Genomic DNA, 27,337 nt, shown 5'->3' with positions numbered 1-27,337 from the left:
GAACTCTTCTTTCAGGTAGGAAAACGCCATAGTCAACTGTTCCAGGCAACTATGTTCGTGTTGAAAATATATTACAAGATTCCACAGCATCCATTAGGTCTGAAGTCTTTTGTAATTGCTGCTTGTTCTCTTTATGGGATATTTGTGGTAGAAGGGAATATAATTGGGTCAGCACCCTTAGGGCATCATACACTGTTTCTTTTACAATGTTATTTCCATCTGAACTTGATATAGTGCTCCAAAAACCCTCTAGCAGGTTAGTTAAAATTAACTTGTTGAGATTATTTGTATTTCAAATGATGTTTCTCTTCCAGAAGCTCCAAAATTTTGAAGAAAGGCATTCTCTTGGCATTGTTCTGGCAGAAGGCAAAGCATCTTACAGACCAAAGAAAAAGTCTAGTCTTAGATTTTTTTTATTGTTTCATTTAAGTTTGATCTTTTAGTCTGATTTAATCTGCCTGTTATAGAACTGAACATTTGTATTTCTCCATGTAGACTACTTCCCTTGAATATACAACAGGTAATAATATCTCGCATACATACAGCACACTTAGGGTTTCCAAAATGCTTTCACCATGACAACCCAGTGAAGTGGGGAGTGCAAATATCATCACACACACCCACACACCACCCTTTTACAGAAGAGGCAATGGAATATCAGAGAGGTGAAGGCATGAGACTGTGACCTCCTCCACTGCACCATAAGCTCCTTGACAGCAAGGACTGGTTTTTTATTTTGTTTTTGTATTTGTCTTTCTTTGTTTCCCTAGCACTTAACACAGTGCCTGGAATGGAATAGAAAGTTAATAAATGCCTGATTGACAAAGGCAGTAAGGGCCAGAGCTGTGATTTGAGCCCAAGTCTCCTAATTCCAAAACCAAACCTTTTCTGTCCCCTACACTGTGCTCCTACCTTCCATGTACCAGGTTCTGAGTTAGTATAAGGGCCAGTGCAGTCACATTCAATTTCATTGAGCTACAGTCTGAAGCACCTCCTTTACTTGCTTCATTTCCTACATATTTTACACAGATTAGGGGAGTGGAGAGACAAGTGCCATCCAAACAAACTACTCCCTTAAGATGTGCCATGGTAGAAGCATCATTCTGACCTGAGCTTGGCTTGGTGGTAATGAAACCATGATTAAGAATGATCATCCAACTGTCCAGTTTGCTTTACCAAGAGAAAACTACTTCCAGTCTACACTAAGGTCCCTCCCAGATCTAATAGCTGATAATTATATGGTGCTTGGCAGTTTACTGTTCTAAGGCCCTTCCAGTTCTGGCATTTTGCAAAAGTAGAAACTGAAAGATGCATTCTTGGCCCTGCCCTTTTTCATATAGTAGGGCATGTTGCCCATAAGTCAGATAAAAGAAATAGGACATTCAGAGTCAGTAAAAACTTGAGCTTCATCAGCTGTTAGATTAATAAATCTAACAAATAGTGGGACTGGTGCCACCAGTAAAAATGGGGAACAGGGTAAGAGAAAGACAGAGAGAGAGTTCTTGGTTCTGGGATAGCCAAGTTCCTAGCTGCCATCAGGATAAACAACTCAAAGCAGATCTAAAGGTGATGAGTCAAAAGGTTCATGGTCATATATGTGAAAGACAACAAATTTTATGGAATGGCTTCTGGCTATAGTCTACACTTGCAGTGCTTCTTAAACTGTGGGTCATGACAAAAAAAAGTGCTGAAGGGGTCACGAACGGAAAAAGTGTAAGAAGCTCTGCTCTAGAGCAGTGATGTTAAATTCAAGTAAAACTGGGGGCCACTTGGGAGGAAAGGGGGAACCAAGCCAAGATCATGGACAGCAACCCAGCTAAACTCACCCAACATTCCCTTCTAAACAACTTTAAACTAATGCCTCAAATTGAATTCTGGAGCTGCAGAGCCAACAGAAGGTCAAGGGGAAACATTTTCTCCAGCCTAAGATAACTTAGCAGGTTGGCAAGAGTAGTCTGTGAATCCAGCATGTGGCCCAGCCTGGAGCATATGCAGCAACAGCACTAGCAGTGGACCTGTGAGGCAGCTGCAACAGCAAGAGCAGCAGCTTCAAGAGGTCTCAGCCCAGACAGTAAGAGGGTCAGAAAACTGGTCAGCTCGAGTGTACAGGGGACCCTTTGCTGGCACTGGGTACAGGACCCTGCTGCATTGCCCATGTGCAGTTCTGGATGGAGAGGAGCACTTCTGGTCAATCATACGGGATTAGGGGCCTGGGTCACAGTCCCTAGACAAAAGAGGAGAGCTAGAGCTGGCATCTGCAGGAGAGCAGGGGCCCTTGCCACAATTCCAGGGAACAAGGACACTTCCTGGGTAAAGACCAGAGGACAAACCAGGGGAGCAGTGACCACACCTCTCCCAGATGATAACATCTTAGAAGCACCAAAAACTTGCAGACCCCCAGAACTAGCTCTGAAAACAGCAGCACAAAAAAGCCTGAATCTTGGGACCATGTCTCCCCACCCCTAAGTGAGCAAAGCCCAATTTTAACATAAAGTTGAAAGTCAAGAAATAGGCTGAAAAAATGAGTAAATAACCAAAAATAATAATTGGACTATAAAAAGTTACTATGGTGACAGGAAAGACCAAGATACAAATTCAGAAGAAGACAACAATGTGAAAAGAACTATAAGCAAAGCCTCAAAAAAAAGTGAATTGGCCACAAGCCCAACAAGAATTCTTGGAAGAGTTTTTAAAAAAGAGATGATCAGCAGAGGAAAAATTGGGAAAAGAAATGAGAGTGACACAAGAAAATTATGAAAAGAAAATTAATAGCTTGGTAAAAGAGACACAAAAATTACTGAAGTAATACTCCAAAAAACAAGATTGGCCAAATGGAAAAAGAGGTTCAAAAATTCACTGAAGAAATGACTCCTTAAAAAGTATAATTCACAGGGGCAGCTAAGTGGTGCAGGAGATAGAGCACTGGCCCTGGAGTCAGGAAAAACTGAGTTCTAAACTGTCCTCAGACACTTAACACATACTAGTTGTGTGACCCTGGGCAAGTCACTTAACCCCAATTGCCTCACCAAACAAAAAAAAGTACAACTGGCTAAATGGAAAAGGAGGCACAAACGGTCACTGAAGAAAATAGTTCTTCAAAAATTAGAATGGGGCAAGAGGAAGCTAATGACTCCATGAGATATCAAGAAACCATAAAATAAAATTAAAAAAAATAAACAAATAAAAGAAAACGTGAACTATCTCATCAGGAAAACAATTGACCTAGAAAGTAGACTGGGGAGAGATAATTTAAGAATTATTAGATTGCCTGACAGCCATGATAAAAAAAAAAGAGACTAGATATCATACTTGAAGAAACTAAAAAGGGAAACTGTTCTGATATCTTAGCTCCAGAAGGCAAAACAGAAATTGAAAGAACCTATCAATCACTTCCTGAAAGATATCCCAAAATGAAAACTCCCAGGAATATCATGGCCGAATTCCAGAGTTCCTAGGTCAAGGAGAAAATATTCCAAGCAGCCAGAAAGAAACCATTCAAATATGATGGAGCCACAGTCAGGATCACCCAAGATTTAGTAGCTTCTATATTAAAGAATCAAAAGGGCTTGGAATATGATATTCCAGAAGTTAAAAGAGCTAGGATTACAACCAAGAATCACCTACCTAGCAAAACTCAGTATAATCCTTCAGGGGGAAAAATAGATATTTAATGAAATAGAGGACTTTAAAGCATTCTTAATGAAAAAACCATAGCTGAATAGAAAATTTTACATTCAAACACAAGACTCAAAAGAATGGTTATACGGTAAAAATGAAAGAGAAATCATAAGAGATTCAATAAAGTTAAACTGTTTCCATTCCTATATGGGAAGATGATACATGTAACTTCTAAGAACTTTATCATTATTAGGGCAGTTAGAAGGAGTCTGTATAGACAGAGGCTATGAGTGTGAGCTGATTATGTTGGAATAATATTAAAAAATGAAGGAGTGAAAAAGAAGGATGCACTGGGAGAAGGGAGAGGTAGAATGGGGAAATTATCTCACATAAAATAGGCAGATACGGAAAAGCTTTAACAGGGGAGGTAGCAGCCAATGCTTGAACCTTACTCTCATCAGAAAGAGGGAAGAATATATATATGTGTGTGTGTGTGTATATATATATATTTAAGTTTGATCTTTTAGTCTGATTTAATCTGCCTGTTATACACACACACACACACACACACACACACACACACACACACACACACTCTGTGGGGTATCAAAATCTACCTTACCTAACAGGGCAATAGTAAAGAAATAAGAAAAAAGGGGGGGAGAATAATAAAAGGGAGGGCAGATTAAGGGATGTAGTGGTCAGAAGCAAAACAGACTTTGGAGGAAAGACAGGATAAGAACAGAGGATAAATAGAAGAAAATAGGATACAGGGAGATAAACAGTTAATAATTATACTATGAAAATGAATGGGATGAGGTCACCCATAAAACAGAATCAGATGGAAAAATGAATTAAAAACTAGAACCCAACAACATGTTGTTTACAAGAGACACACTTGAAATAGAAAGACACACATACTGACTTAAAATAAGGTGCTAAGCAGAATCTATTATGCTTCAGCTGAAGTTAAAAAAAAAGGCAGGGGTAGCAATCATGGTCTTAGATAAAACAATAGCAAAAAAATAAACTTAAAAGAGTATCAGAAGAACATAATTTTGCTAAAAGGTACCACAGACAATGAAATAATATCAAAAAATTTTACAGCAAGTTTCTTGATAAAGGCCTTATTTCTCAAACATTTAGTTTTCAGGGAACCAAGTCAAATTTATTAAAAAAAAGAATCATTCCTCAACTGATAAATGGTCAAGGGATATAAATAATTTTCAGGAGAAGAAAGCAAAGCTATCTATGATCATATGAAAAAGCCCTAAATCATTATTGATTCAATAAATACTAATTAAAACCACTTGGATATACTACCCACACCTATCAGAAATGATAAATGCTGAAGGAGATGAAGGAAAATAGGTACACAAATAAACTGTTGGTAGAGTTGTGAATTGGTCCAACCATTCTGGAGAACAATTTGCAACTATGCTGAAAAGGCTGTAAAGATGGGCATACCTGTTGACCCAGTACTAGGTCTGTACTCCAAAGTGTCAAAGAAAAAAAAAAGGACCCATATGTATAAAATATTTATAATAGCTTTTTGGGGTGGCAAAAAATGGCAAATGGCTAAACAAGATGTGTCATATGATTGTGATGGAGTACTATTATTGTATTATAAGAAATGACAAGATTCAAATCTAACCTCAGACACTTGACACTTATTAGCTGTGTGACCCTTGGCAAGTCACTTAACTTCGACTGCCTCAAAAAAAAATGACAAGAGGATTGGTTTCAGAAAAATATAGAAAGACCTATATGAAGTGATACAAAGTCAAGTGATTAGAACCAGATCATTGTACAAAGTAACAGAAATATTGTAATGATTATCAACTGTGAAAGACTTAGATACTCTGATCCAAGACAATTCCAAAGGATTCATGATGAAAAATGCTATCCATCTCTAGAGAGAGAACTGATGAATGCTAAGTGCAAATTAAAGTCTAATTTTCTCACTTTATGTTTCTTGATTCTTTTGTGATGTGGCTAATATGGAAACGTTTCGCATGATTTCACATGTATAACTGATATATTGTTTGCCTTTTCAGTGAATGGGGGAGGGGTAGGAAAATTCAGAACTCAAAATTTAAGGAAAAAAACAATATCAAGAAATAATAATAAATAGAAAAAAGAAAAGAAAAAGAAATGGGGGCCACTAATCCATACAAAGGATCCCTAGGGGCCACATATTAATTTAATTTTAAAATGTAATTTTATGTACATTTTGTTGTATTTTATTTTGTTAAGAATTTTCCAATTACATTATAATCTGATTTGGGCCACACCACTCTAGAGTCTTGTGGGTAGCATGTTTGATTCCTGTGAGACAGACTATTTCTTCAATCTTGCCAGAAGGCTAGACTCCTCTCTCAGAACGATCTGAACCTCTTCCTTTTCCCTTTCCTTCTACTGGTATACCTTCTTTTATCTCTGAGTATATCAAGATATTGCCTTCCCCCCTCCCCCACCCTGTTTTGGATGTAAACTGTCTGACTAAATCAAGATTTTCCTGTTTTTTTTCCTTTTCTTCACACATTTTCATAGCATATATGTTAATGCAGCCTAGTCTCTCATCTACTCTTCCTTCCTTTATTTATATCCTAAATTACTCTTGGTGAGGTTCATGGGATTTAATGTTTCCATTTAAAAATAACTATTTGGTTTACTTATTGATATTTGGAACATATGTCTGATTCTATACTGCCTAAGCGTACATAATTCTCTTACCAGCATCTTCTTCCTTCTATCAGTGGTTTAGTCTTTATTTCGGGGCCCTGACTTTAAATCCTTCCAGCCATTTCTAATGTGCACTTCCTTCTGATCCCACTTGTGGGGGAGGGGTGGGGAATGGCAGCCCACAAGAGAGTAAATCCTAGCTAAAGTTAAAACAAGAAATGTAAAAAAACTGTGTATGTCTAACCACAACTGAATCCAAAGGCTTTGTGCCATTGAGAGATAGGGTGGAAAACATTAATCTATTGCCTTTTTTTAAGAAAAGAGACCAAAGGGAAATAGAGAGATATGAGTGAAAATATTGATCCCAGTAGGAAATGCCTCCCACCTCTACCCCAAGCTCTCACACATCCTGATTACTGCCTGCCAGGTGGATGTCAGCCACAGGCTCTTTGTATCCATGCCCACAGCAGAGGCACAGTTACCAAAAAAAAAAAAATTCTGAGCATAATTTTTTCTCTTAATCATGTTGCTTTATGGTTTAAAAAAAGTAAGTAATTTCAAGCTCCAAATTCATGACAACAATACAAAAGGTGGCTTTATTTAAAAGTTAAGAAAAAAAATCAAAGTTTCCTGCAGGTTTGTGGTTGTGTGTCTGTGTGTGTGTGTGTGTGTGTGTGTGTGTGTGTGTGTGTTGGGGGGGGTGTTTGGGTGGGAGTGGGGAAAGGACCAGAAGAGAGTATTAGCTTGTCCCTAATGTAGATTCACTGACTATACTGAATTTCCATATCTTTAGTGGATATCTGACCAAATAATAGCGTTTAAATAAAACACCTTTACATAAAAAAGGCTAAAACCCAATTATTTAATGTTGTGTTGCTCTTATATTTATATCTATATCAGTATATCAGCAATATTTAGAAAGACTTTAATTTACAAGAAATGTTATTAGAAATGTTATCATTAAGAAATGTTTACAAGAAATGTTAAATCGTCAAATATTCATGATATGATTGCGTTACTATAAGCCATTTCTATTCCCACAGCATTGTCATATCTATTTTGATATTTTTATCTCCTAGTATTTCTAGACCTGAGAAATACAGATGCTCCCCCCCCCCCCATTTTGAGATGTTGAGAATATGACTGACTCTTAAGTAAATGTACAAGCAGTATGGTGTCAAGTGACCCTTGGAGTTAGGAAAACTTGAGTTCTAGTCACATCTCTGACACATACAGGCTTTGTAACCAGAGGCAAACCATTTAACCTCTCAGCCCCAGCTAACTCTCTGAAGTAATTAATTACAGAGCCAGTGCAGACCAGCACTGGTAGAGGGCTTTCCTTCATCTAGGACTTTCCTGTACCAATGATTACAGGGCTAGATTCTAATTATCCAGAGCATGGTAAAAAAAAAATGCCTTGAGTATATCTCAGTGCTCAGAGTGTGTCTACCTTCCCTCTTCCAACTGCTATCTCACTTTCAGTTTTCAAAATTTATTTAGTATTTTATCTTTCCCCAATTACATGTAAAAACAATTTTTCAGCATTCATTTTTAAAACTAATTTCCAAATTCTTTCCTTCTTTCCCCACCTCCCTTCATTGAGAAGGCAAGCAATCTGATATAGGTTATATGTGTGTAGTCATGAAAAACATATTTCCATAGTAGTCTTGTAAAAGAAAACATAGACCAAAATAAAAAAAACCCCCAAAATATAAAGAAAGTAAAAAAAAAGTCTGCTTCAATTTGCATTCACATTCCATCAGTTCTTTCTCTGAGGATGGATTGCATTTTTCATCATAGGTCCTTCAGAGTTCATTGTGTTGCTGAGAATAGCTAAGTCAATCATAGCTGATCATCTTATAATACTGCTATTACTGTGTACAATTTTCTCATGGTTCTACTTATTTTAATTTGCATCAGTTCATGTAAATCCAGGTTTCTCTGACAGCATCTAGGTCATCATTTCTTGTAGCACAATTCATCACAATCATATACCCACTATTTGTAATTGTCACTGCATCACCAGCCTGGTTTTACATTGTAAGCTGTTCAGACAAGCTCCGTGAGGAATTAGGGGGGAAAGAAGGGAGGAAAGGAGGGAGAGAGGGAGGAAGGTAACAATCATTTCTTAGGTGCTTACTATCAGTCATGCAGGTTACTAAAGTGCTGCAGCTACAAATACAAACAAAAAAAAGGTCCCTGCCCTCAAGGATTTTACATTTTAATAGGGAAAGACTATATATGAAAGACAGCTAAAAATGCTGGTACAAAAATCAACATTTAATGGAAATGCCGTTGGAAGAGTTTCCTAAACAGGTAGCTTCAATGCACGTACGTTCACAGTTTAGAAAGTTTTACACTTTTCTCATGGGAAATTTCCTTGGACAATCACTTATAATGTCATCCTTTAAAGGTTATTCTATGCCAAAAAAAAGTAGAGAGTATCACAGCATGATTAATAGGAGACAAGAAAGTCACTTTTAAAGATATAAAATATAACCACAGTTTAAGTCAGCAAAATGGTCAAGTAAATTTTGAAGGCTTTGCTTATCACAGTAGTGCATTAAAAAGAAATTAACTCTAGAGGTCAAGATAATAGGGTAGCGTATGGAGAGAATTATTGCTATCTCTCAGAAGACCTTTTTTTTTTGGCACGAGGTGAACTAGCAGACGCATCTAAAGATTAAACTTTCAAGAGCAAATCTCAGTATTTCATCAATCTTTCATTACTGCATTGCTTAAAGAATCATCTGGCCAGGTACCATTAGGAAACCTATCTTCCAAACTTAGATCCCACCCAATTACCCTAAGAAAAATACAGCTCAAAAACTAGCAATGCAAAAATTGCAATGACTTTCAGATTTGCTCAATCCAGAGACCTATATCACCCTATCATTATCATTCAAGACTTCCCTATCCCCAGCCCTTGATCCCTGATAGCAAAGGCTCTATCAGTATACAAAGCAAGTTCACAAGCACAGGAGCAATGAAGACCAACTGCCTTTCAGTAAGGGTCTGAGGGAAGTCATTGAAAACAGAGATGGCACTAAAATTTCATTGGTGCTGATGAGTGCTTAAAAATGGTCACCTTGTCCTGACAAGATTACAGCATGATGCAGCATGGCAGGGGTTACATTTTACAGAAGTTACACTAATAAAAGGTCAAAGACTCAGGGTCATATCTTTGCTTTCTGATTTCCATTCCTTCATTGCTTTGTCTGAATTTGGCTCTTCTATGTGGAGTTCAGACCTTGGGGTGTAAACCCTGTCTGTGTGCCTCCAAAAGTGGCAATCTCTGGGGAAAGAGTCTGGTGGTCTCAGTAAGTGATGGGAATGAGCTGTGAGCAGGACCTGGGTCATTTAGGTCACAACAGAAATTTGCCTTTAATGAAATCTGGCCCAAATCACCTGGCTTAACAAATCCTTTCATCCTGCTTTCATTCCCTCCTTTCTTCCTTCCTTTCTTCTATTACTCAAAATGGAGTTTCTACCAATTATACATATTAGAACCCACCCATGCCTACTTGTCCCTCTTTCATTCCCTCTTTTCTTTCTTCCTTCCTCCCTTCTATTACTCGAAATTGAGTTTCTACTAATTATACACATCACAACCCATCCATGCCTACCTATCCACATTGTCCTAAAAATCCTCCACAGTGGGTCCACTCAACATGTTAGAGACCCTTCCTCAATCTCTCCTGACATAGGAGACCAGCTATGATCACCTTCTCTTTCTGTCCCATACTTCCTTGATGACAGTCTTTCTTCCTGTTCTTGTTCAATGAAATATTTAGCCAATATTAAGGATAAGCAATAGAAGTGAGTTCTCAAAAGTTAGGGAATTTGAAATTAGCAGTCAGCAACCCTCCAGAGCTCTGAAAGGATAATGTGCTTAGTTTAATCACCTTACAATGCTGGTGGGTTAAAGGCATAAGTGGGAAAAAAATTTTTTAAAGGACAAGAAGAAGAAAAATAAAGTCTTTTAGACGATGGCCATCGTTCCCTTTCTGAACCACTATAGCATTTGCTGTTAATATAGCTTACTTTTGGTATGTTATCACATACTGCCTTGTACTATTACTGAAATGATTCATGTGTGTACTTCTTGTCCCATCATCCATGCTGTGGAGAGCCATGGGGGCAGGGACTGAGTTCTATGTTTCTCCATACCCTCTTCAGTTGCAAGCATAGTGCTAGGCACATCACAGTGCTCAATAAATTCTAACTGAATGAAAATGGAGACCGGAGAGGGAGGTACACACTCTGCTCATCTAAACCCTGCATACCCTTAAGTGACTAGCTCAAGCCTGATCTTCATGAAGCCTTCCTAGCTTTACATGAACAAATGAAAATATTATGCCAGGCACTGGGGATACAATTATAAAATTAAAACAAGTCCTAACCTCAAGGAGCTTCCATTTTAATATGGGAAGATAAAACCTACAGGGGGAACAGTGAGGGGAGGAAACTTTGGTTTGGGGAGTCATAGGGATTATGAATGAAACCATAGAACAGTCACACTCTCATGTCAGGTTCATTCTAGTAGTAATGGTAGTACGGATTTAATTTCTGTTCCCAGAGCTGAAGAGCTATTGGTGGAGAGAGAGCGCATACATATCGTTGTCAGGCAGTTGCCAAGCTGCCTGGATTTGATCTTGCTCTTCTATGAACTCTCCTTTTAAAGCTATAGCAATTACTGTGTCAGGGACTGAACATTAAGGTTGCCTGCATGTTTCTTATCACTATTTTATGTACCTTACTATCAAAATCTGTCTCTTCAATAATTCATGTTCATCTAATTATATAGTTGGCTGAACAGAGGGTCACATGATAGGCAGGGAAGGGGAGAATGGATTTGAGACCTATGCTCTATATAACATCATATTCTAATTAATCAGCTAAATGATGAGGCCGTTTGATCAGACCAGGCCCTCTGCCCCAGATGTATAAACAGAAACAGTTAAAATGGCACAAGAGCCCACAATAACTACTGAGTACTAAAATAATTTTACCACTTTCTTTGTGCATGCTGCTTACTCATGGTTGGTGTTTTCAAAGGTACCTGGGGTCTGCTTGCTCAAGATTGGAGCATTTGTAAAGGGCTCCAGCTCCATTTGTATTCCTAAGGATAAAACAGGGTAAGCGCCAAGGTTCAGAAGCAACACTGGTGAATGTGTTGTGTGTACAAATCTGACCAGGCTCCTTGATGGACTGCACATATGCTGCTGTATATCCCAGACCAGGAGCAAAGGGAACTCCGATGGTTAATAACAAAGTATTTTAAAGGGTTATCTGGCTGGTCTTGCAGGAAAGGAAACACTGAAATTACCAGAATTTGCTTATATATAAACAATTAACATTCTCAAGTAAATGCAACTTATTTCTGCACATAGATTAAAGGTTCTCTCATCTATTAGACATCAATTATGTATATATTATTAGTTTGCTTGGAAAATTCTTTCTTCATAGATAGGGATGCATCTGAATTAGTGATGTCCAAATGGATAAGATTTTACTGGTCTAATAGGATTGCTTATATACTTTCAAATACCTCTCATTTTCTCACATTAGGAGCTCAATGACCTGTAGGTCAACACTATTAAGTTTAAGAAGATAGTGAGTCTCAATTTCCAATATACCTTTTTTCTTTCTATCCCAATTTAGATTTTATAATTCTACAATGATATTTATGTATAAAGCCCCTGTCATTATAGGCTTTACAGTCTACACTCTTTTACTGCTAATCTGATGAGATATTCACACAAAGTTAGACCAGTGTCCAGGGGCAGAGTAGACAAATCCAAGGTCCATCTAGTCACTGAGAGAACAGTCATATATAAATGTTATACTTCATTTGGGGGGGTACCTTGCCTCAAACCCACAGTTGCTTTCCCAACTCAGTTTTTAGATATGGGGTATTGGTCAGGAGGGTACACATGGCAGCCAGGAAGACTGCAAGTTGCCTGTTAGGCCTGGAGTCAATCTTGCTCTTCTAAAATGGGTGACCACCTTGGACACTTCACGTCCAAGTTCTGGGTACCAAAGGCCTTCAGCACTTAAGAATTCCCAAAAGCCTTTGCACAAAAAAAAATCCCTTAATTCCTTCCTCCTCTAGCAGTGGTTCCCACGAAAGCATCAGTTGATCAATTGGCATCCAGAAATGACTTTATTAACAAGAAAACAATAGCTGTAACCAACTAAGCACTTTCTATCCATTATCTCATTTAAAACTCAACAGCCTTAGAAAGTAATTCACGCAAGCATTATCCTCATAATTTTAAGGATAAGAAAACTGAGAGTCAGGCAGGGAGGCAAAGTTTCTTTTTTCTCACAGTCACACAGATAAGGCATGCATCCAGGACTGAACTCAAGCTTCTGACTAAGCCCAGTGATCTTTCCCTGTACTCTTCACTGAAGAGAAGGGTAGGAACAGAAAGGGATGAGAACCCAGTATCCCAAGTCATGCTTTCCACTAAATGAAATAGGAAGAATAAATTTTTTATTAATTTTGGAGCTTATGTGTAGCTAAAACTCTTGTATTATGTTTCATTCAACCATGCTGAGTCCATCTCTTTTCACAATTTCATTTAGTCATAATTCTGGCTATTCTGATAGCTATACTTATGATTTAAGAATGGACTTTTTGTAGATGTTAGTTTGTTTTTTAAATGAATGAACAATAGTTAAGTCCTAACTGGTGTGAATAATGAATTCCATTCAGAGGTAACATGCATTCAAATTCACACTATGTACAATTATATTTATGCAAAATAGGGTTAACTTGTTCTAGCCCAAAGGAAATATGTAGTGCAAATTTAAATAACATGACTATTTCCCAGCACTAATCAAGATCTAGATATAAAAACTCCACTAAGAGTAGCATTAGCTGCTCCTGTAACTGATTATGTTTCATTCACAATTAAAGATCACTGGATTCTCAGATGTGCTAATACCGAACCCACCACATAAAGAATTTCCACGAAGATCATATGACTCTCTTAGAGGAAAATAAAAGGTAACTGCCAAGCCTAAACTTTTTTCTGCTAATTTTGAAACTATGCTATTAAGTGAACTGTTCTGAATTTTGAAAAAGATTTTCTATCCTTCAAGCCCTGGGTACAGCAGACTTTTACTATTCCTTTTAACTATATGAAGAAGTCCCCAAAGATACTCCATTTGCTCAGCAAGGAAAGCTACTAAAGAAAATGGGAAATGGGGCTCATTTTCTCAAGCAAAATGAAACACTTTTATGTTTTATTCATGCAAAGTTAAAACCCCTTTCCTTTCCAGCATTTCAAATTGCATTTGCTCTTAAAAGAAAAATAAAAACTGGAAGGGAGGGAAGGAAAAACATGGTAATTTCAGAGACACATTCTTCCAGGGAGTATGAAGCCCAGGGGACCAATAAAGAGAGAGAACTTGCTTTCCCCTTTCCTACTTCTTAATTCATTGCTTCAAAAAGCAGCTCCGCACAAGAGCTGCCAACTTTTAAATGACCCATTCTGATGGCTAGTATGGAAAGAGCTACTGGCAGCAAACGTCCTGGTAAATGTTTAACAACCAAGTCTCCAAAAAATGATATATGACACACTTTTAAATTTAATCTGGGTTATTAGCATCTTTGCCATCACTTTTAAAAATCTAGACGCTCAACCAAATAATAAATCAAGCCTTGATTTACAGGGTTCACTGATTTCCAAGGTGTAAATGCTCACCCTGAAATTTTAACTATTGGCTCACAGGTCAAGCCAGCTCTAGCACACCCCCTGGATACTCTAGGTTGCAATTTTGTTCTAATGCACAAGTTCCTGAACCATCCAAGAATAACTCCCACTACCACCAGTATACTTAGCTGTAAGGACTGAGTGAGACTAAGTAGCATGTCATTACAGAGAAGGCCTAACCCATTCACCTGTAGAAGGGGGTTCTGGGTTATAAAATCACTAGCAAGCCACAGAATCGTAGAATCTCTGAACCATCCCTAAGTGCACGTCCACACTACGTTACCATCAGAAGTAAGGTCATCCAGCTTTTGCTCAAAGACTGAGAGTAAGCCAGGGTAACTTACTGTACCTGGTGCCATTTAAGGCCTGTCCCGGTTTTGAGTAAATTAGAAATCTTCAACGGTTGGAAAATGCAAGCCTATGCCTCTGAAGCTAGCAAAGCCTCTTCCTTTGATAATCAATTCAAAGCATGTTTCTTCATTAATTACCTCCAGGCATCAACTCATAACTAATTGAAAAGAACAAAGTCTTTTCTATATTGATATACACATATACACATATGCACATACACAGAACATACATGCATACACAAAATCATAGGCGCTGGTAAATTTCTTTCTGTTCATGACTTTATATATTCATCCATCCATCTGGATGTCACACTATGTTCTTTCAAGTTCTCCTAGTATTTAATGCTGTGTCTGGAACCCAGAATATCCAACAAAAGTGAAAAGTTACAACGATGGTCTAATATGCTATTATCCAACAACTATTTCACAGCAAATTTTACCAGTAATCAAAAATTTTAAAGCCTACAATCATTAAAAACAATCACCACCACCACCTGGTGTCTTCTGCCTGTTCCTAGGTCCCTCCCTCTCCGTTTCCTGGTCCCTGCCTTTCGAGCTTCCTCCTGAGAAGTAGCCATATCGAGATGTGAGAGGGTAGAGTGGTTCGAGGCAGGGCATTTAGGTAAAGTTTGGGTTGAAAAATACTGAATAACAAACTAGTATCTTATAAAAATTTAAATTCACTCCACATACTCAAGTCTTAATAGTGTGGCTTTGTCAGGCAAGTACAAGCTTTTGAATCAACTCACTCTTGCCTAAAGTGCCTAGCATCACTGGCTGGGTTCCCAGTTCACATATGACAGTTCAAAGAAGTAATTGGCCTTCCAAGAAAAATTTACCTAATTATCAGGCAGAGAACACATTTCAGCCCTCTCTTCTGTAGAGCATTTCTCATTCCTCACCATCATGTCTCCTTCAGGATTATAATTTGGAGTATTGCCAAATCACCTCTCCCTAACCTCGAGCCCTGCTCCCCCACCCAAGAGATCTATTCATGCCAATGCCCTGCATGACTTCAAGAAGAGCCAAAAGCCAGGACTAGCACCATGTAAGATGACTGTACCACCAATGATAAAAGAAGGTCAAGGACTGGAGTAAGTGCCTTTGTCCTTTGACTATTCAGTAGAACAGTATCCGAAACACCCTGTTATTCACCAGTGATGGACATGTAGTCACATCCACTCCACAGTGGCGATTTTAAGCCCATTAATGACAACCCTGAGGCACTGTGAAATCTGGAAAGGCTTGCTAAATCAAAGAGTAAAGTCAATTTAATACTTTTAGTATTATGTGTATTTAATTGCTATTAATTCTTTGATATCTGGTAACTCATATAAGGGGTATATAGGCAGTTAGCCAGAATACTTAAAAAAAAAAAGTAACCAGAAAAACCCCAACTTGAGTCATGATAGATAAGGGAACTTATATTCTAGCCAGATAACAGACTACAGTAGATTTTGTTCAGAAATACACACAGAAAGGAATATTGACAGAATTTAGAATATGAGGGTCGGGAACAGAAACTGATAGCATGCAAGTTTTTAACTGAAAGTATCCCCTTAATCTCTACCACCTTCTTAATAAACATAATTTACAGACACAAGAACTATGACTACACATTACATAAACTCCTATTTTCAAGCCCCCTCATTGGATTATAATAACAATGGGGAATAAAGCAAGAACGGAAGGAAAGGAAGGGAGGAAAGGAGACGGTTCTGAGAAAGTGTGGGTAAGCACTGAATTGGGTCTATGTCATGGATCCAAACAACAGGAGAATTTTCAGAAAAGAAACATAGAAGACTGAAGGGCTTGTGACCTGGGAAGTAAAAAGTCTACAAGAGCCATCAAACAGGGAAATGAGTATGTATACATAGATATGTGTGTGTGTGTATGTATAATATGTTATGCATATACAAATATAATATGCATAGAATATATGTGTGTATATACATATGTATACACGCATGTATGTCTAGACACACATACTTATACATACATATTTGAATGTGCTTTTCATTTTTAAAGATTCTAAACTTAGAACATTGCCAAATTTCATTTGTGAGTGCAGAAATAACCAGGGATAAATTTTTTTTTTAAAAACCAACGCCAAGGGCACTAGGTACAGTAATGACTGGCATAAATCAGAAGTCAGTTCAAGGCTCGAAATACAAAGGAACAATTTGCTTAACTCACCGGCCATTGTCTCGGCCCACGCCCCACACACGGATGCTCACAATAGGTTGAGAGTGGAGGACAGTCCGATCCATGGGGTCAACCAGATTTAGCATATCATTCTCCAGAATGAGATACATGTCTTTCCCCTAAAATTCAACAAGAAAACAAGGTATAAACTTTATGCTTCCTGGACAACTTGATCTTTTTTGGGGGAGGAGGATAAGCAGAGTTATTTTGTAATAATCCTGCAGAAAGTAGTTGAGCAAGATTAAATGAATTGAATAAACATTTATTAAGGACCCACTGTGAACAGAGCGCTGAGCTAGGTGCTAGAAGAGATACAGTCTAAATAAGACAGTTAAATAACAGTCCCTGACCCCCAGTGAAATTAAATTATGTGACATAAATGATTTTATTATGAGAGAACACATAATAGGCCACCACAATTCTATCTGATATCCAAGTGGAGTGATCAGGAAAGTCTTCCTGGCAGAGTGGCATTTGTGTTTAGCTTTAAAATTCGGATTGGAATTCAAAAAGCAAAAGGTGGAGTAAAAGCATTTGAGGCAAAGGGAACAGAATGAGAAAAGACAAAGAGGTAGGAAAACGTGGGGCATGAACCTTGGAACAAATAGTTCCATCTGGCTAGAGGGTATAGTATGAGGAGAAGAATTGTATGAAAAAAGTCTAGTGTGTGGGGAGATTAGGGAGAGCTTCAAATACAATGCTTATACTCTGAGGGCCTCAAATACTGAGTTTGAATGATTTTCAGTAAGTAACAGAGAGGCTCTGAAGGATGAGGAGAACACAGGGAGGTTTGAAGGATGGATTAAAAATGCAAAGAAAGTAGAGGTGGGAAGATCAGCTAGGAGGCTGGAGGGTTTAGGTGGCTGGTAATGAGTGTTTGGACTATGGCTGTAACGATAGAAAGAGAAAAAAACATGATCCAAGAGAAGGAAGACAAGGCAAATAATCGGATGTTCAAGGTAAAGGGGGGCGTAGGATCAGAGCTTTAGACCTACAACAGACCTTAGAAGACATCTAGTCCAACCCCCTGGTAATTGAGGAAACTGAGGTTAAGGGAGATAAAGTGAATTTTTTCTCTTTTCTCATATTTCCCTCTTTTCCAAAGAATGTTTTTTGGACTAGAAGGGGTGGACTGAAAGTTCACAGTGAGATGATACCCAAGGGAAGTAAAGTATAAGAGCACACTAGTTATTCTTTTTTTTTGATGAGGGCAATCGGGGTTAAGTGACTTGCCCAGAGTCACACAGCTAGTGAGTGTTATGTGTCTGAGGCTGGATTTGAACTCAGGTCCTCCTGACTCCAGGGCTGGTGCTTTATCCGCTGCACCACCTAGCTGCCCCCACACTAGCTATTCTTAAAGAGTTTGAGTCACCAGGCCCAAATGAATTCATTACATCCCAGGATACTGAAGGGACTGAAAGATGTGGTCACTATATCACACCAGGGACCTTTAAAAGATCAGGGAGACACCATCTGGAACATTGTGTTCCTTTCTGGGCACCACATTTTAGCACACAGAGTGATAAGCTGGGAAGCCTCCAGAAGAGATGACACTGAGATGGTGAAGGGATCATAGAATTAAAGGATCAAAGATTTAGGGACAAAAGGGACCTCAGAGGTCATTTTAGGATGAGGAAACAAAGGCCCGAAGAGATTACTAAATCGCTCACCGAAGATCATGCAAGTAGCAAAAACAACAGAACCAAGATCAGAACCCATGTCCTCTGAATCCAAATCCAGTGTTCCTTCTAACTCTGCTCTGCCATACTGGCCTCAGTATCCTGCCATAAGAGGATCAGGAGGAAGAACTGAGGATGACTGGTGGTGAGACGAGCTGGGGAGAGGGATGACATGAGAAATGTCTTTAAATGTTGTACATCTCGGAAGAACTGTCACATACCACACGGATAAGACTCTTCTTGTTCAGATGAAGCACAACTAAGAGCAGTAGGTGTAAGTTACAGAGGCAAGTTTCACTCTCATGTTGCCAACTTACCAACAATTAGAACTATTCAAAAGGGGACAGTTTGCTTCAGGAGGCAGCAAGTTCCTCCTTGTTGCAAGGTAAGTGCAGGCTGGGTAACCAGTCTTTTTTTTTTTTTTTGGTTGGGCAATGGGGGTTAAGTGACTTGCCCAGGGTCACACAGCTAGTAAGTGTTATGTGTCTGAGGCTGGATTTGAACTCAGGTCCTCCTGAATCCAGGGCACGGAGTAATTTTTTTTTAAAAAGGGGAAGGTCAGCCAAATAAGTTTGGGAATTTAAATCAAGCAAAACAAAGGCTACTCTGAAGTAGTGGGAACATTGAAATGCAAATGTTTTTTAAAAATGTTTTTGTTTTAGCTAAGAAATAATAAAAATCCTTAGGAATACACAATGACTTGCAATTGACCTATCGAGCATTTGAACACAGATTCTTGAAAATGCATAAAAAAACACTCTATTTTCTTGAGTATTTACAACAATGGCCCTCAAATGTTTGTTCTATGAATCACCCATTCCTGATAGCTGATCTTTCCATCACAATGTCCTGACACCATCTCAAACTTGACACATCTGAAAATAAACTCTTATGTGGATTCTGATGATGGAAGGTCTTCAGGGGCCCAATATGTAATCTGAACTTTATTCAAAAAAGTATAGATTTGCGGTAGCATTTAACAGGGAAGTGATGTGCTTAGGAGAATATAATTCTGGCAGTGGGTGTGAATGCTGAACTAGGAGGGAGAAAGATGGAAGTAAGAAAACTGGTTAAGAGGTTATTTCAGTATTTCAGTTCAGAGGTAATAAGAGCCTGAACCTGAGTGGTGGCCATGGAAACAGAAAGAACAGCATGAATTCAAGAGACATTTTTTAGGTAGAATTGACAGTACTTGGCAACTAATTGAGCGTAGAGGGAGAACGAGTTAAAAATGGATACAGAATTTCAAGTCTGGGTAACTGGGAAGGAGTTGTGTCATTAACAGAAATAGGAAAGTCAAAAGAAGGCAGAGGTTTTGGGAGATGAAAACATGTTGAACTTGCAGATGCTCAACAGGCAGGTAGAAATATAGGTCTGGATAGCTTGGGAGAAGAGAGAGGGCTAGGGACATAGATTTGGGAGGCACCTTTACAGAGATAATAATTGTAGCCTCAAGAGTAAGTAACATCACTAATGGTAGTCTAGGGAGAAAAAAAATGGAAGAAGGCCAAGGACAGAACCTTGGGGAATTTCCAGAGCTGGAGGCAAGCTGAAGAAGGAGGCTTTGAGGAAGACAGAAAAGGAATGGTTAGAGTGATTGACGGAGAAACAAGGAGAGTACACTGTCAAGGAAGAAAGTTGTAAGACAGAGAGAGTGAGTAATAATTACAACAACAAGAGACACTTATATAGGGCATTCCAAGTCCAGTTTTTAGCAATAGATGAAATACAGCTATTAAGCTATTAAAGCTTAAAACTGTACTGATGCTTTTGGGACTCTCTGCAGAGTGGTCAAGATTTACAAAATATTTTTGCATACATTGTCTCATTTGATCCTCACAACAACCCTGGGAGGTAGGAAGTATTATCATCACCGTTTTACAAATGAGGAGACTGAGAGCCATTACGTGATTTGCCCAGGGTCACAGAGATACTGTATTTGAAGTAAGGTCTTCCTGATGCCAAGTCCAACAGTTTACCCAATGCACAACATAGCTAACTGCCTGATTTACAGTGTAAAATTCTATAGAGTGGTTAAAGAGGATGACAGCTGAGAAAAGACATGGAATATAGTTGTAAATCAATGGTGGCAAAGGGAAGGAGGGATCATAGAAGAGGGGGACCACAAAGCCAAGGAAAAGATTTTTGTTCAGAATGCTAGCATTCCAAAAATGTTTGTAGGTAAAGGGAGTAAGGGAGCCAGTGGAGAAAGACTGATGATGCAAGAGAAAGATAGGAGAGGAGAAGTAGGAGAACGAACAGAGAGGGGAAGGCTTAATAATAAGCAATAACTGCAACTCAGGCACAGTGGATACACAGTGAGGCACCTGCCTCACAGGGCTGTTGCAAAGAGCAAATGAGATAATGTATGTAAAGTGTTTTGCAAACCTTAAAGTATTATACAAATATTAGCTGCTATTCATTATTGCTATTATCACTATTGCTGTTATCATCACACAGTGCATCAAGATTGTCAAACTGCTTTCCTCACAACAGCCCTGACACATAGGTGGTGCACTTATTATCTCCATTTCAGAGTTGCAGAAAATGAGGCATTGAGAGGTTAAATATCTTGCCTATGGTCCAGCAGTGAGTAAGTGTCTCAGATGAAACTTGGGCTCAGGTTTCTTGATTCCAAATGGAAAGATTGATGTGTAAAGACAGAGAGTCCTTTCTTCTCATCTCTGCCATTTGAAATCATTCTCTAAAGCTCAGCTAAGGTGCTACTTTCTCCAGCAAGTCTTCCCTGATCCCCCCAGCTAAAGCAATATCTCCTTCCTCCAATGACCTTTGAGCGCTTTGTCTACATCATTCTTGTTACGTTCTATCATGCATCACTCATTTTATGTGTTTAACATGTCTTCCCTCTCCTCATGCTATTCTAAATTCTTCAAGCGCATAAATGGTGTTACTTTTGATCTGTGTATTGCTAGCACTTGGCATGGTAACATGCATATAGGAGGTGCTTAATAAATGTTCACTGGTGTATTTGTTGAATGTTCACAGCAAAATGGGAGACTAAGCCATAGGCTGAGAATGATGGGGTGGAGGAAGGGTTGGGGACCCAACACCTTAAAAGGTTTGATGTAATTGCTGGGGGGAATATGGCAGGGAGTCAACTAGAATAGAATTAAAAGCTTCCTGGGCAGGATTGAGGGCTAGTTGGTGAGGGCAGCTCAATTAAAAATGAGAGTTTCAATTCCTAGTCACCAAATGTTTGCTGAAACAAAGGCTTCATCCACAAAGGGTAAATTCATCTCACACCAATCTAAATCACACCAATATCATACATAAAGGTGACAAATATTAATTAAGCCCACATTCTGTGAATGTATAGCACTGTGCTTGGCACTTTGGAGATAGCAATTTATAGTTCTAGTATGAAGAAAATGCTCTCCCTTTCTGCTGAGATCTGTTACGGTGCCCATCTAACTTTGTAATCCTTTCTTATTTAATACAATCATGACAGTGATGTTATATCTGCACATATTTGGTCAATGAAAAACAGATATGTTTTGGTAATGAAGTAGTATAAAGCAAAGCTTCTTAAACTTTTTCCACTTGTGACCCCTTTAGCACTTCTTAAATTGTGGGTTGCAAACCCATAGCAACCCACAGTTTAAGAAGTGCTGGCTAGAGAATAGCAGGGAATCCCCTAGGGGAAACATGTGGTTATGACATTCAAAGCTTTTGCTCAGCACCAGTATCAAGATCCATCATTTTCTGAGCTTAATCCCTCACCCTCCATCTCCCATCTCTATGCCAGACCTCAAAAATGTGGGGTTTCCCTAAAGCACTGAAAGCCCACATTGGTAGTTAGAGATCACCTACAGTCCAGCCTATGCTGAATATATTCATATGCCTTAGCAATCAACCTTAGCTAATATTTCTAACTACCCTGTGTATAGGCCAGCACAAATGAGCACACACTCTCTGAACTCTCCTGCCTTGGTGCCTTCCCTCTCCCATGACTGGAATGTACTACACACATACACACAAGACACCATTCACAATGTAATACTAGGTAGAAATAGTGGGAGGGGGCTTTACTTGCTTATTTAAAATATTTGTGTAAAAGAAAATATACCATTACCTCTAAGTCAATTAACAGATTTTTTTTTTCTGTCAGTCTCAATATCTAATGACAAGATTTTTACTTTCTGGTTTTAAGGGAAAGATTATATAAAGATGAAAACTTCCCTCTGGATTTGAGGCTGATGCTTTAACAGGGCATGCATGTTTTTATATAATCCCAACAGAAATGGAGTTTCCTAACTGCTAGCACCATGGAGAAGACCAGCAGAATACCTAGTCTATGGCCAACAGAGAAGAGTGTTGTGGGGGACTCTCAAGTCTTACTGTACTTTGCCAGAACAACATGAGGAAAAGGGCAAGGGAAGGGGAGGGAAGGCAAGAGAGCTTGCCTTTTTTTTACATTCTGTGTGACTTCATAAAACTTTAAGATTATGATACTTATTAATCTCCTTTCTAAAATGGTACCAACCAGTGATTTAAAATGTGGTTTCCAAGGGAGCTGAATTCAAGAAAGAACATGAAGGCAAGGTCTGAAAAATGACAGGAAAGGAAGGGGGAAGGGAAAAGGCATTTATATAGTACTTGTAATGTGCCAGGCACTGAGCTGAGCACTATACAAATATAATCTTATTAGATCCCCACAACAACCCTGGGAGGTGGGTGCTACTATTCTCCCCATTCTACAGTTGAGGAAACTGAGGCAAACAGAGGTTAAATGACTTGCCCATGGCCACATAGCTAGTAAGTGTCTGAGGTTGGATTTGAACTCAGGTCTTCCTGACATGTGCCCAGGGCTGCAATCACTGGGCTGTCCAGTTACCTGAATAAGACAATGGAAGGAATTATATAGGAGAAGGAGGTTTTTGAGTCTCTAGGAACTGTGGAACTGTTTGCCCTCACCTTGAGTGGGGTTTGAATATAAAAGAACAGACAAAATACCCAAACATAGCATGAACTAATCATCCGAGGCAATCGCTGAGAACAGGATCTTTCAAGGATTTCCTCCCAATGCATGCAAGAAATGCTTTGAAAACCCCTGGAGAGGTTGTCTAAGCATGCAACATCATCATTGTGCCTTCTGGAAGCCTGGAGCTACAAGGAAGGCTTGGGAAACTTCTCTGAAGTGATCTCACCTCTCCCCAAATGCCGACTGTGTCTCGGATGTCATTTTTGCAGTACGAAAGCTGTCGGATGCAGTTATTCACAGCCACGCTGCTCTTACCAGGGGCAAGGTCTTCTTCAGCCATTTCTACCCATCCCAGAGAGCGGACAGCGAAGCACTGGAAGGCACAGGAAGACAAAGAATCATACGCATGTCAACATGTGGACAAAACTCTTATTTCCTCTCAAAAAACTCAAAACTCCAATTGACAAACTAGCATCTGTCCATTTCTATCCATCTATTTTGTATGTAATTATGAGAATTTTGTCGAATTAAGCCTTAGGATTTTTTTTTTAAACCACATAGGCAAAATATTTCCTAGAATGTCACCATATCGGCAAGTGGAAAAGAGAGAGAATGCAGTGTGTCATTATTGGCAACTCACAGACAAACTGCTCCTTCTCTACAGATAAACCTTTAGCCTGAATTCCAGCCACTATCATCATAGTAGCTACATTCTAAAATCCTTATTCTGTCTGCAAACTGCAGAATTCAGAACTGCTAGTTCAGATCTAGAGTATGACAAATCTCATTTTCTAAAAGTAGAGCAAAGTGCATTTTAGTAAGCAAGTTAAAGAAATTTAGCGAATGCCTACAAACTTATCTATCTGCCTAGCAGACAGAGATGCCAAGTGCAGATGTAATGTCACAAGAACAAACAAACAAATAATATATTAGTCATCACATTAGAAAGCAGAAGGCTGTTTAACCAACCAGAACACTCATTTGACAGAAGATGCCATTATTGTGTGTGTGTGTGTGTGTGTATGTGTGTGTGTGTGTGTGTGTGTTTCAAAGATATGATGCCTTTAACAAAGAAAATAAAGAGAAGAAAATTCTGATAACTGCAAAAATTACCCCATGTTCTATTATTTACAGGATTCTACTATATAATTTATGAGTAACACATATGTACACCCTAAGAATTCAAAAACTCCTTGGTATTATGATATCCATAAGGCTCATGTGGGCCAAGATGTCTTTGCTCTAGAGAAGTTGTCTGCTATACTGCCTGACACCTGGTCCCCTTTTCTGGAATGCTCCAATTCTGGAAACTTTCATCCTAAATTCTTCTCTGTCAGAAACTTCTACAGTGAAGGGCCTCAATGGTTAATCCAGGGGTGGGCCCTCTAGGTCCTCAAGTGTGGCCCTTTGACTGGTACCTAGTCTTAGACCCTATAATCTCAGTTCTGTGTTTCAACAAATGGACAAAGTCTAGCCTGTTGTTGCTTTGTTCTTCCCCCACCCCCATTTGTTTTTTAGTCATAATACTGCTTGTTAATTTGATTTTTAAATCACAGAACAAATCCCCTTAACAAAAGGATTTCTTCGTAAAACTTGGACTCAGTCAAAAGGCCACCCCTGAGGACCTAGGAGGCCACACTTGGCTGCAGGTTCCCCACCCCTGGATGAATCCCTGGTATGTCTCCCTGCCTGTGACATCAGAAAAGGAAAAATTAAGCTGGCACCTCTGAGTCCTGGCCTACCTCAGTGCCATCCCAAGATGCATGCAAAACTACTGCCCAGTATGTGAAGGACAAAAGACCCAGGCATCTCCACACCCAAAGAGAAGTGAGGAGAGCTTTGGTGTAACTGCTCTGTACCGAGTTCAGAAGGCAGCCTCTTAGGGACCATGACTCCCTTCCTGCTCTTGCTAAAGACTGAAGATTATTGGACCTGAGGTTCTGGCAATTTCTCTAACTGTATCCTTAATTGCTTGCCTTTCCACCCAGGTTTATCCTCAGTTTCCCCCATACAATTCCATGTTTCCCTCACTGCTTTGGTGTATTCCAATTACCCTGGGGTAACTGGTAATACCCTCCTCCTAGGATATCTCATGCTTCCTTTATATGAGTTAAAATGTATTTGCAATAAAGGACTACAACTATTGGTATCACTAGCCAGTCTACATTTTGGGGGAAAGACTCCAAGTCCCACTTGTAGCAGATTGGAATATACATACATATAGTGAGTCAAGATGCTGTTGTCCACATGCAAAAAATATAAAGTTTGCTCTTAGGCTCACAGTTTATGGTTTGCCCTCTTGTGACCAATCCAGGTGATGTTTTGTAGGCCTGTTTACTTTGAAACTTTCCTTCCTTGCCTCACTAACTGAATAATGTAACCCAGAATACCTGTTAAATTACTACATGTGTGTATTTAGATGTATGATATATTCACATGATATATACCTTGCCATGTTGATTAAAAAAGTACTTTGTCCATTCTGGAATTTCAATTCCTATAATTTTCATCTTTCCATATCTTGACTACCTTCAATCTTCTACCATATTTCCAAGTCAGTAATATCAGCACATTTGAAAATCCTTTCTTGCTTACTGTTTCAACATTGCCTTCAACCTCTTCCAACTTCTGTCGATTTAAAGTATTCTTCAGATATCAGGAGCATTTATACTCCCCAAAACTATTTCAATAGTAGGAAAAAGTGACTCGATGATAATATCAAGTTATGTCCTTCCTCTGGGCCTCAGTTTAAAATACGGGATTTCATCTCTTAAGGTATTACAGTTCTAAAATTCTGGCATTGTCTTTTATCTCGGTTAAGATCAGAGCTGAGATTTATGGTCCCATCAAGGTAAAAATTCCCTCCAACGATGCTGATCTTGTCCAAACCCTCCATAAAACCTTCCCAAGTGTGTTGCTCTAGATTTCCAAATTAGAGGCAGTATGGAGTTGTATACAGTGTCAAACATTTGGCTGCATGTTCGCTGCAAACAATGCAGGCACCAGATTAAAATGTAATTGAGGAATATCTAACAAAATAAATAAAAATTCACAAGAATACAAATAATGTTAATATGTAGTTTTCTATGTCACATCCCTATGTACAGTTTAGTGGTCTGCTTCTATTTGAGTTTGACATGTCTGGTATAGTGACAGCTAGCATTAATAGCAGCTTAAAGTTTCCAAAATGAGCTAGACAAAGAAATGGCAAACCACTCCAATATTTTTGCTAAGAGAACCCCAAATGGGGTCACGGAGAGTAGAACGTGACCAGACAACCGCAGCAAAGGTTTGCAAAGTGCTCTACATGCATTACCTCACTTGATAATGAGGTAATCTGAATAAGCACTGGACTTGAAGTCAGTAGGACCTGGGTTTAAATTTTGGCTCTTATATTTATTAGCTATGCTGCCAGTGGCAATACACTTAATCTGTCTGAATCTCAGTTTCCCCATTTGTCGACAGTGGATGATAACAGCACCTACCTCATGGGGTTGCAGTGAATATTGAATGAGATCGTAGGATTACAGATTTGGAGCCAGAAGGGGCCTTAGAGGAGGACGTCTGATCCAGTGCATGCATTTTACAGATAAGGAACCAAGAGGCCCAGAAGGCTTGTGTACTTGCCCAATATCACATAGGTAGTAAGGTGCAGAGCCAGGATTTGAACCCAGGTCCTCCAACACAAAAGTTAGGACTCTCTCCACTATACTACACCTACAAAACGTTAAGTCAAGGGCTTTTCAAAGCTATTTACATTGTATGGCTAAGAGTGGAGCATCAGGGCTGTCCGTCGGTTTTTTCTCACTCTTGAGACATGCGACAGGTTAACTTCCTTTCCCCACAATTCTTGGATGATCTGTTTGGGGGTTTTCATAATTTTGCCAATTTGAGCCCTCAAATAATGAGTTTTTAGAAGACAAGTCACTATTCTACATCATCATGCTGTGTCAATGGATTTTCAACAGTCCTCCATACTATAACATGTACGTAATTGGGTTCTCTAAAGTGGGAAGAGTAAAGGAAAGAACAGGAGTAAGTACGTTGTGATAAATATGATGTAAAACTTTAAAAAGGATAGCCAGACGTGCTCCACACAGCTCTGTAAGCTCAATGGAAGCTTTGGTCAGCATA

General features: G+C 39.0%; 1 protein-coding gene across 14 annotated transcripts in view; it reads right to left on the bottom strand.

The window, feature by feature from the left end:
• APBB2 (amyloid beta precursor protein binding family B member 2) overlaps positions 1-27,337 on the bottom strand; it is a 411,236-nt gene that overhangs the window by 66,018 nt on the left and 317,881 nt on the right. For 13 of the 14 annotated variants that reach the window (XM_078148568.1, XM_020991135.2, XM_078148564.1 and 10 more), the window contains 2 exons: positions 23,430-23,576; positions 16,574-16,701 (listed from right to left, as the gene is read on the bottom strand). In XM_078148568.1, the coding sequence (XP_078004694.1) occupies positions 16,574-16,701; positions 23,430-23,576 (275 nt within the window). Of the gene's footprint in view, positions 1-16,573; positions 16,702-23,429; positions 23,577-23,843; positions 23,901-27,337 lie in introns of those variants that run through there. The other variant, XM_078148573.1, reaches the window with a different exon arrangement.

The sequence above is a fragment of the Phascolarctos cinereus genome, unplaced genomic scaffold (genome assembly GCF_003287225.1).
Source record: "Phascolarctos cinereus isolate Bilbo 61053 unplaced genomic scaffold, phaCin_HiC Scaffold_9;HRSCAF=440, whole genome shotgun sequence".
Taxonomy (NCBI): domain Eukaryota; kingdom Metazoa; phylum Chordata; class Mammalia; order Diprotodontia; family Phascolarctidae; genus Phascolarctos; species Phascolarctos cinereus.
This window is presented reverse-complemented; position numbering and strand designations above follow the sequence as displayed.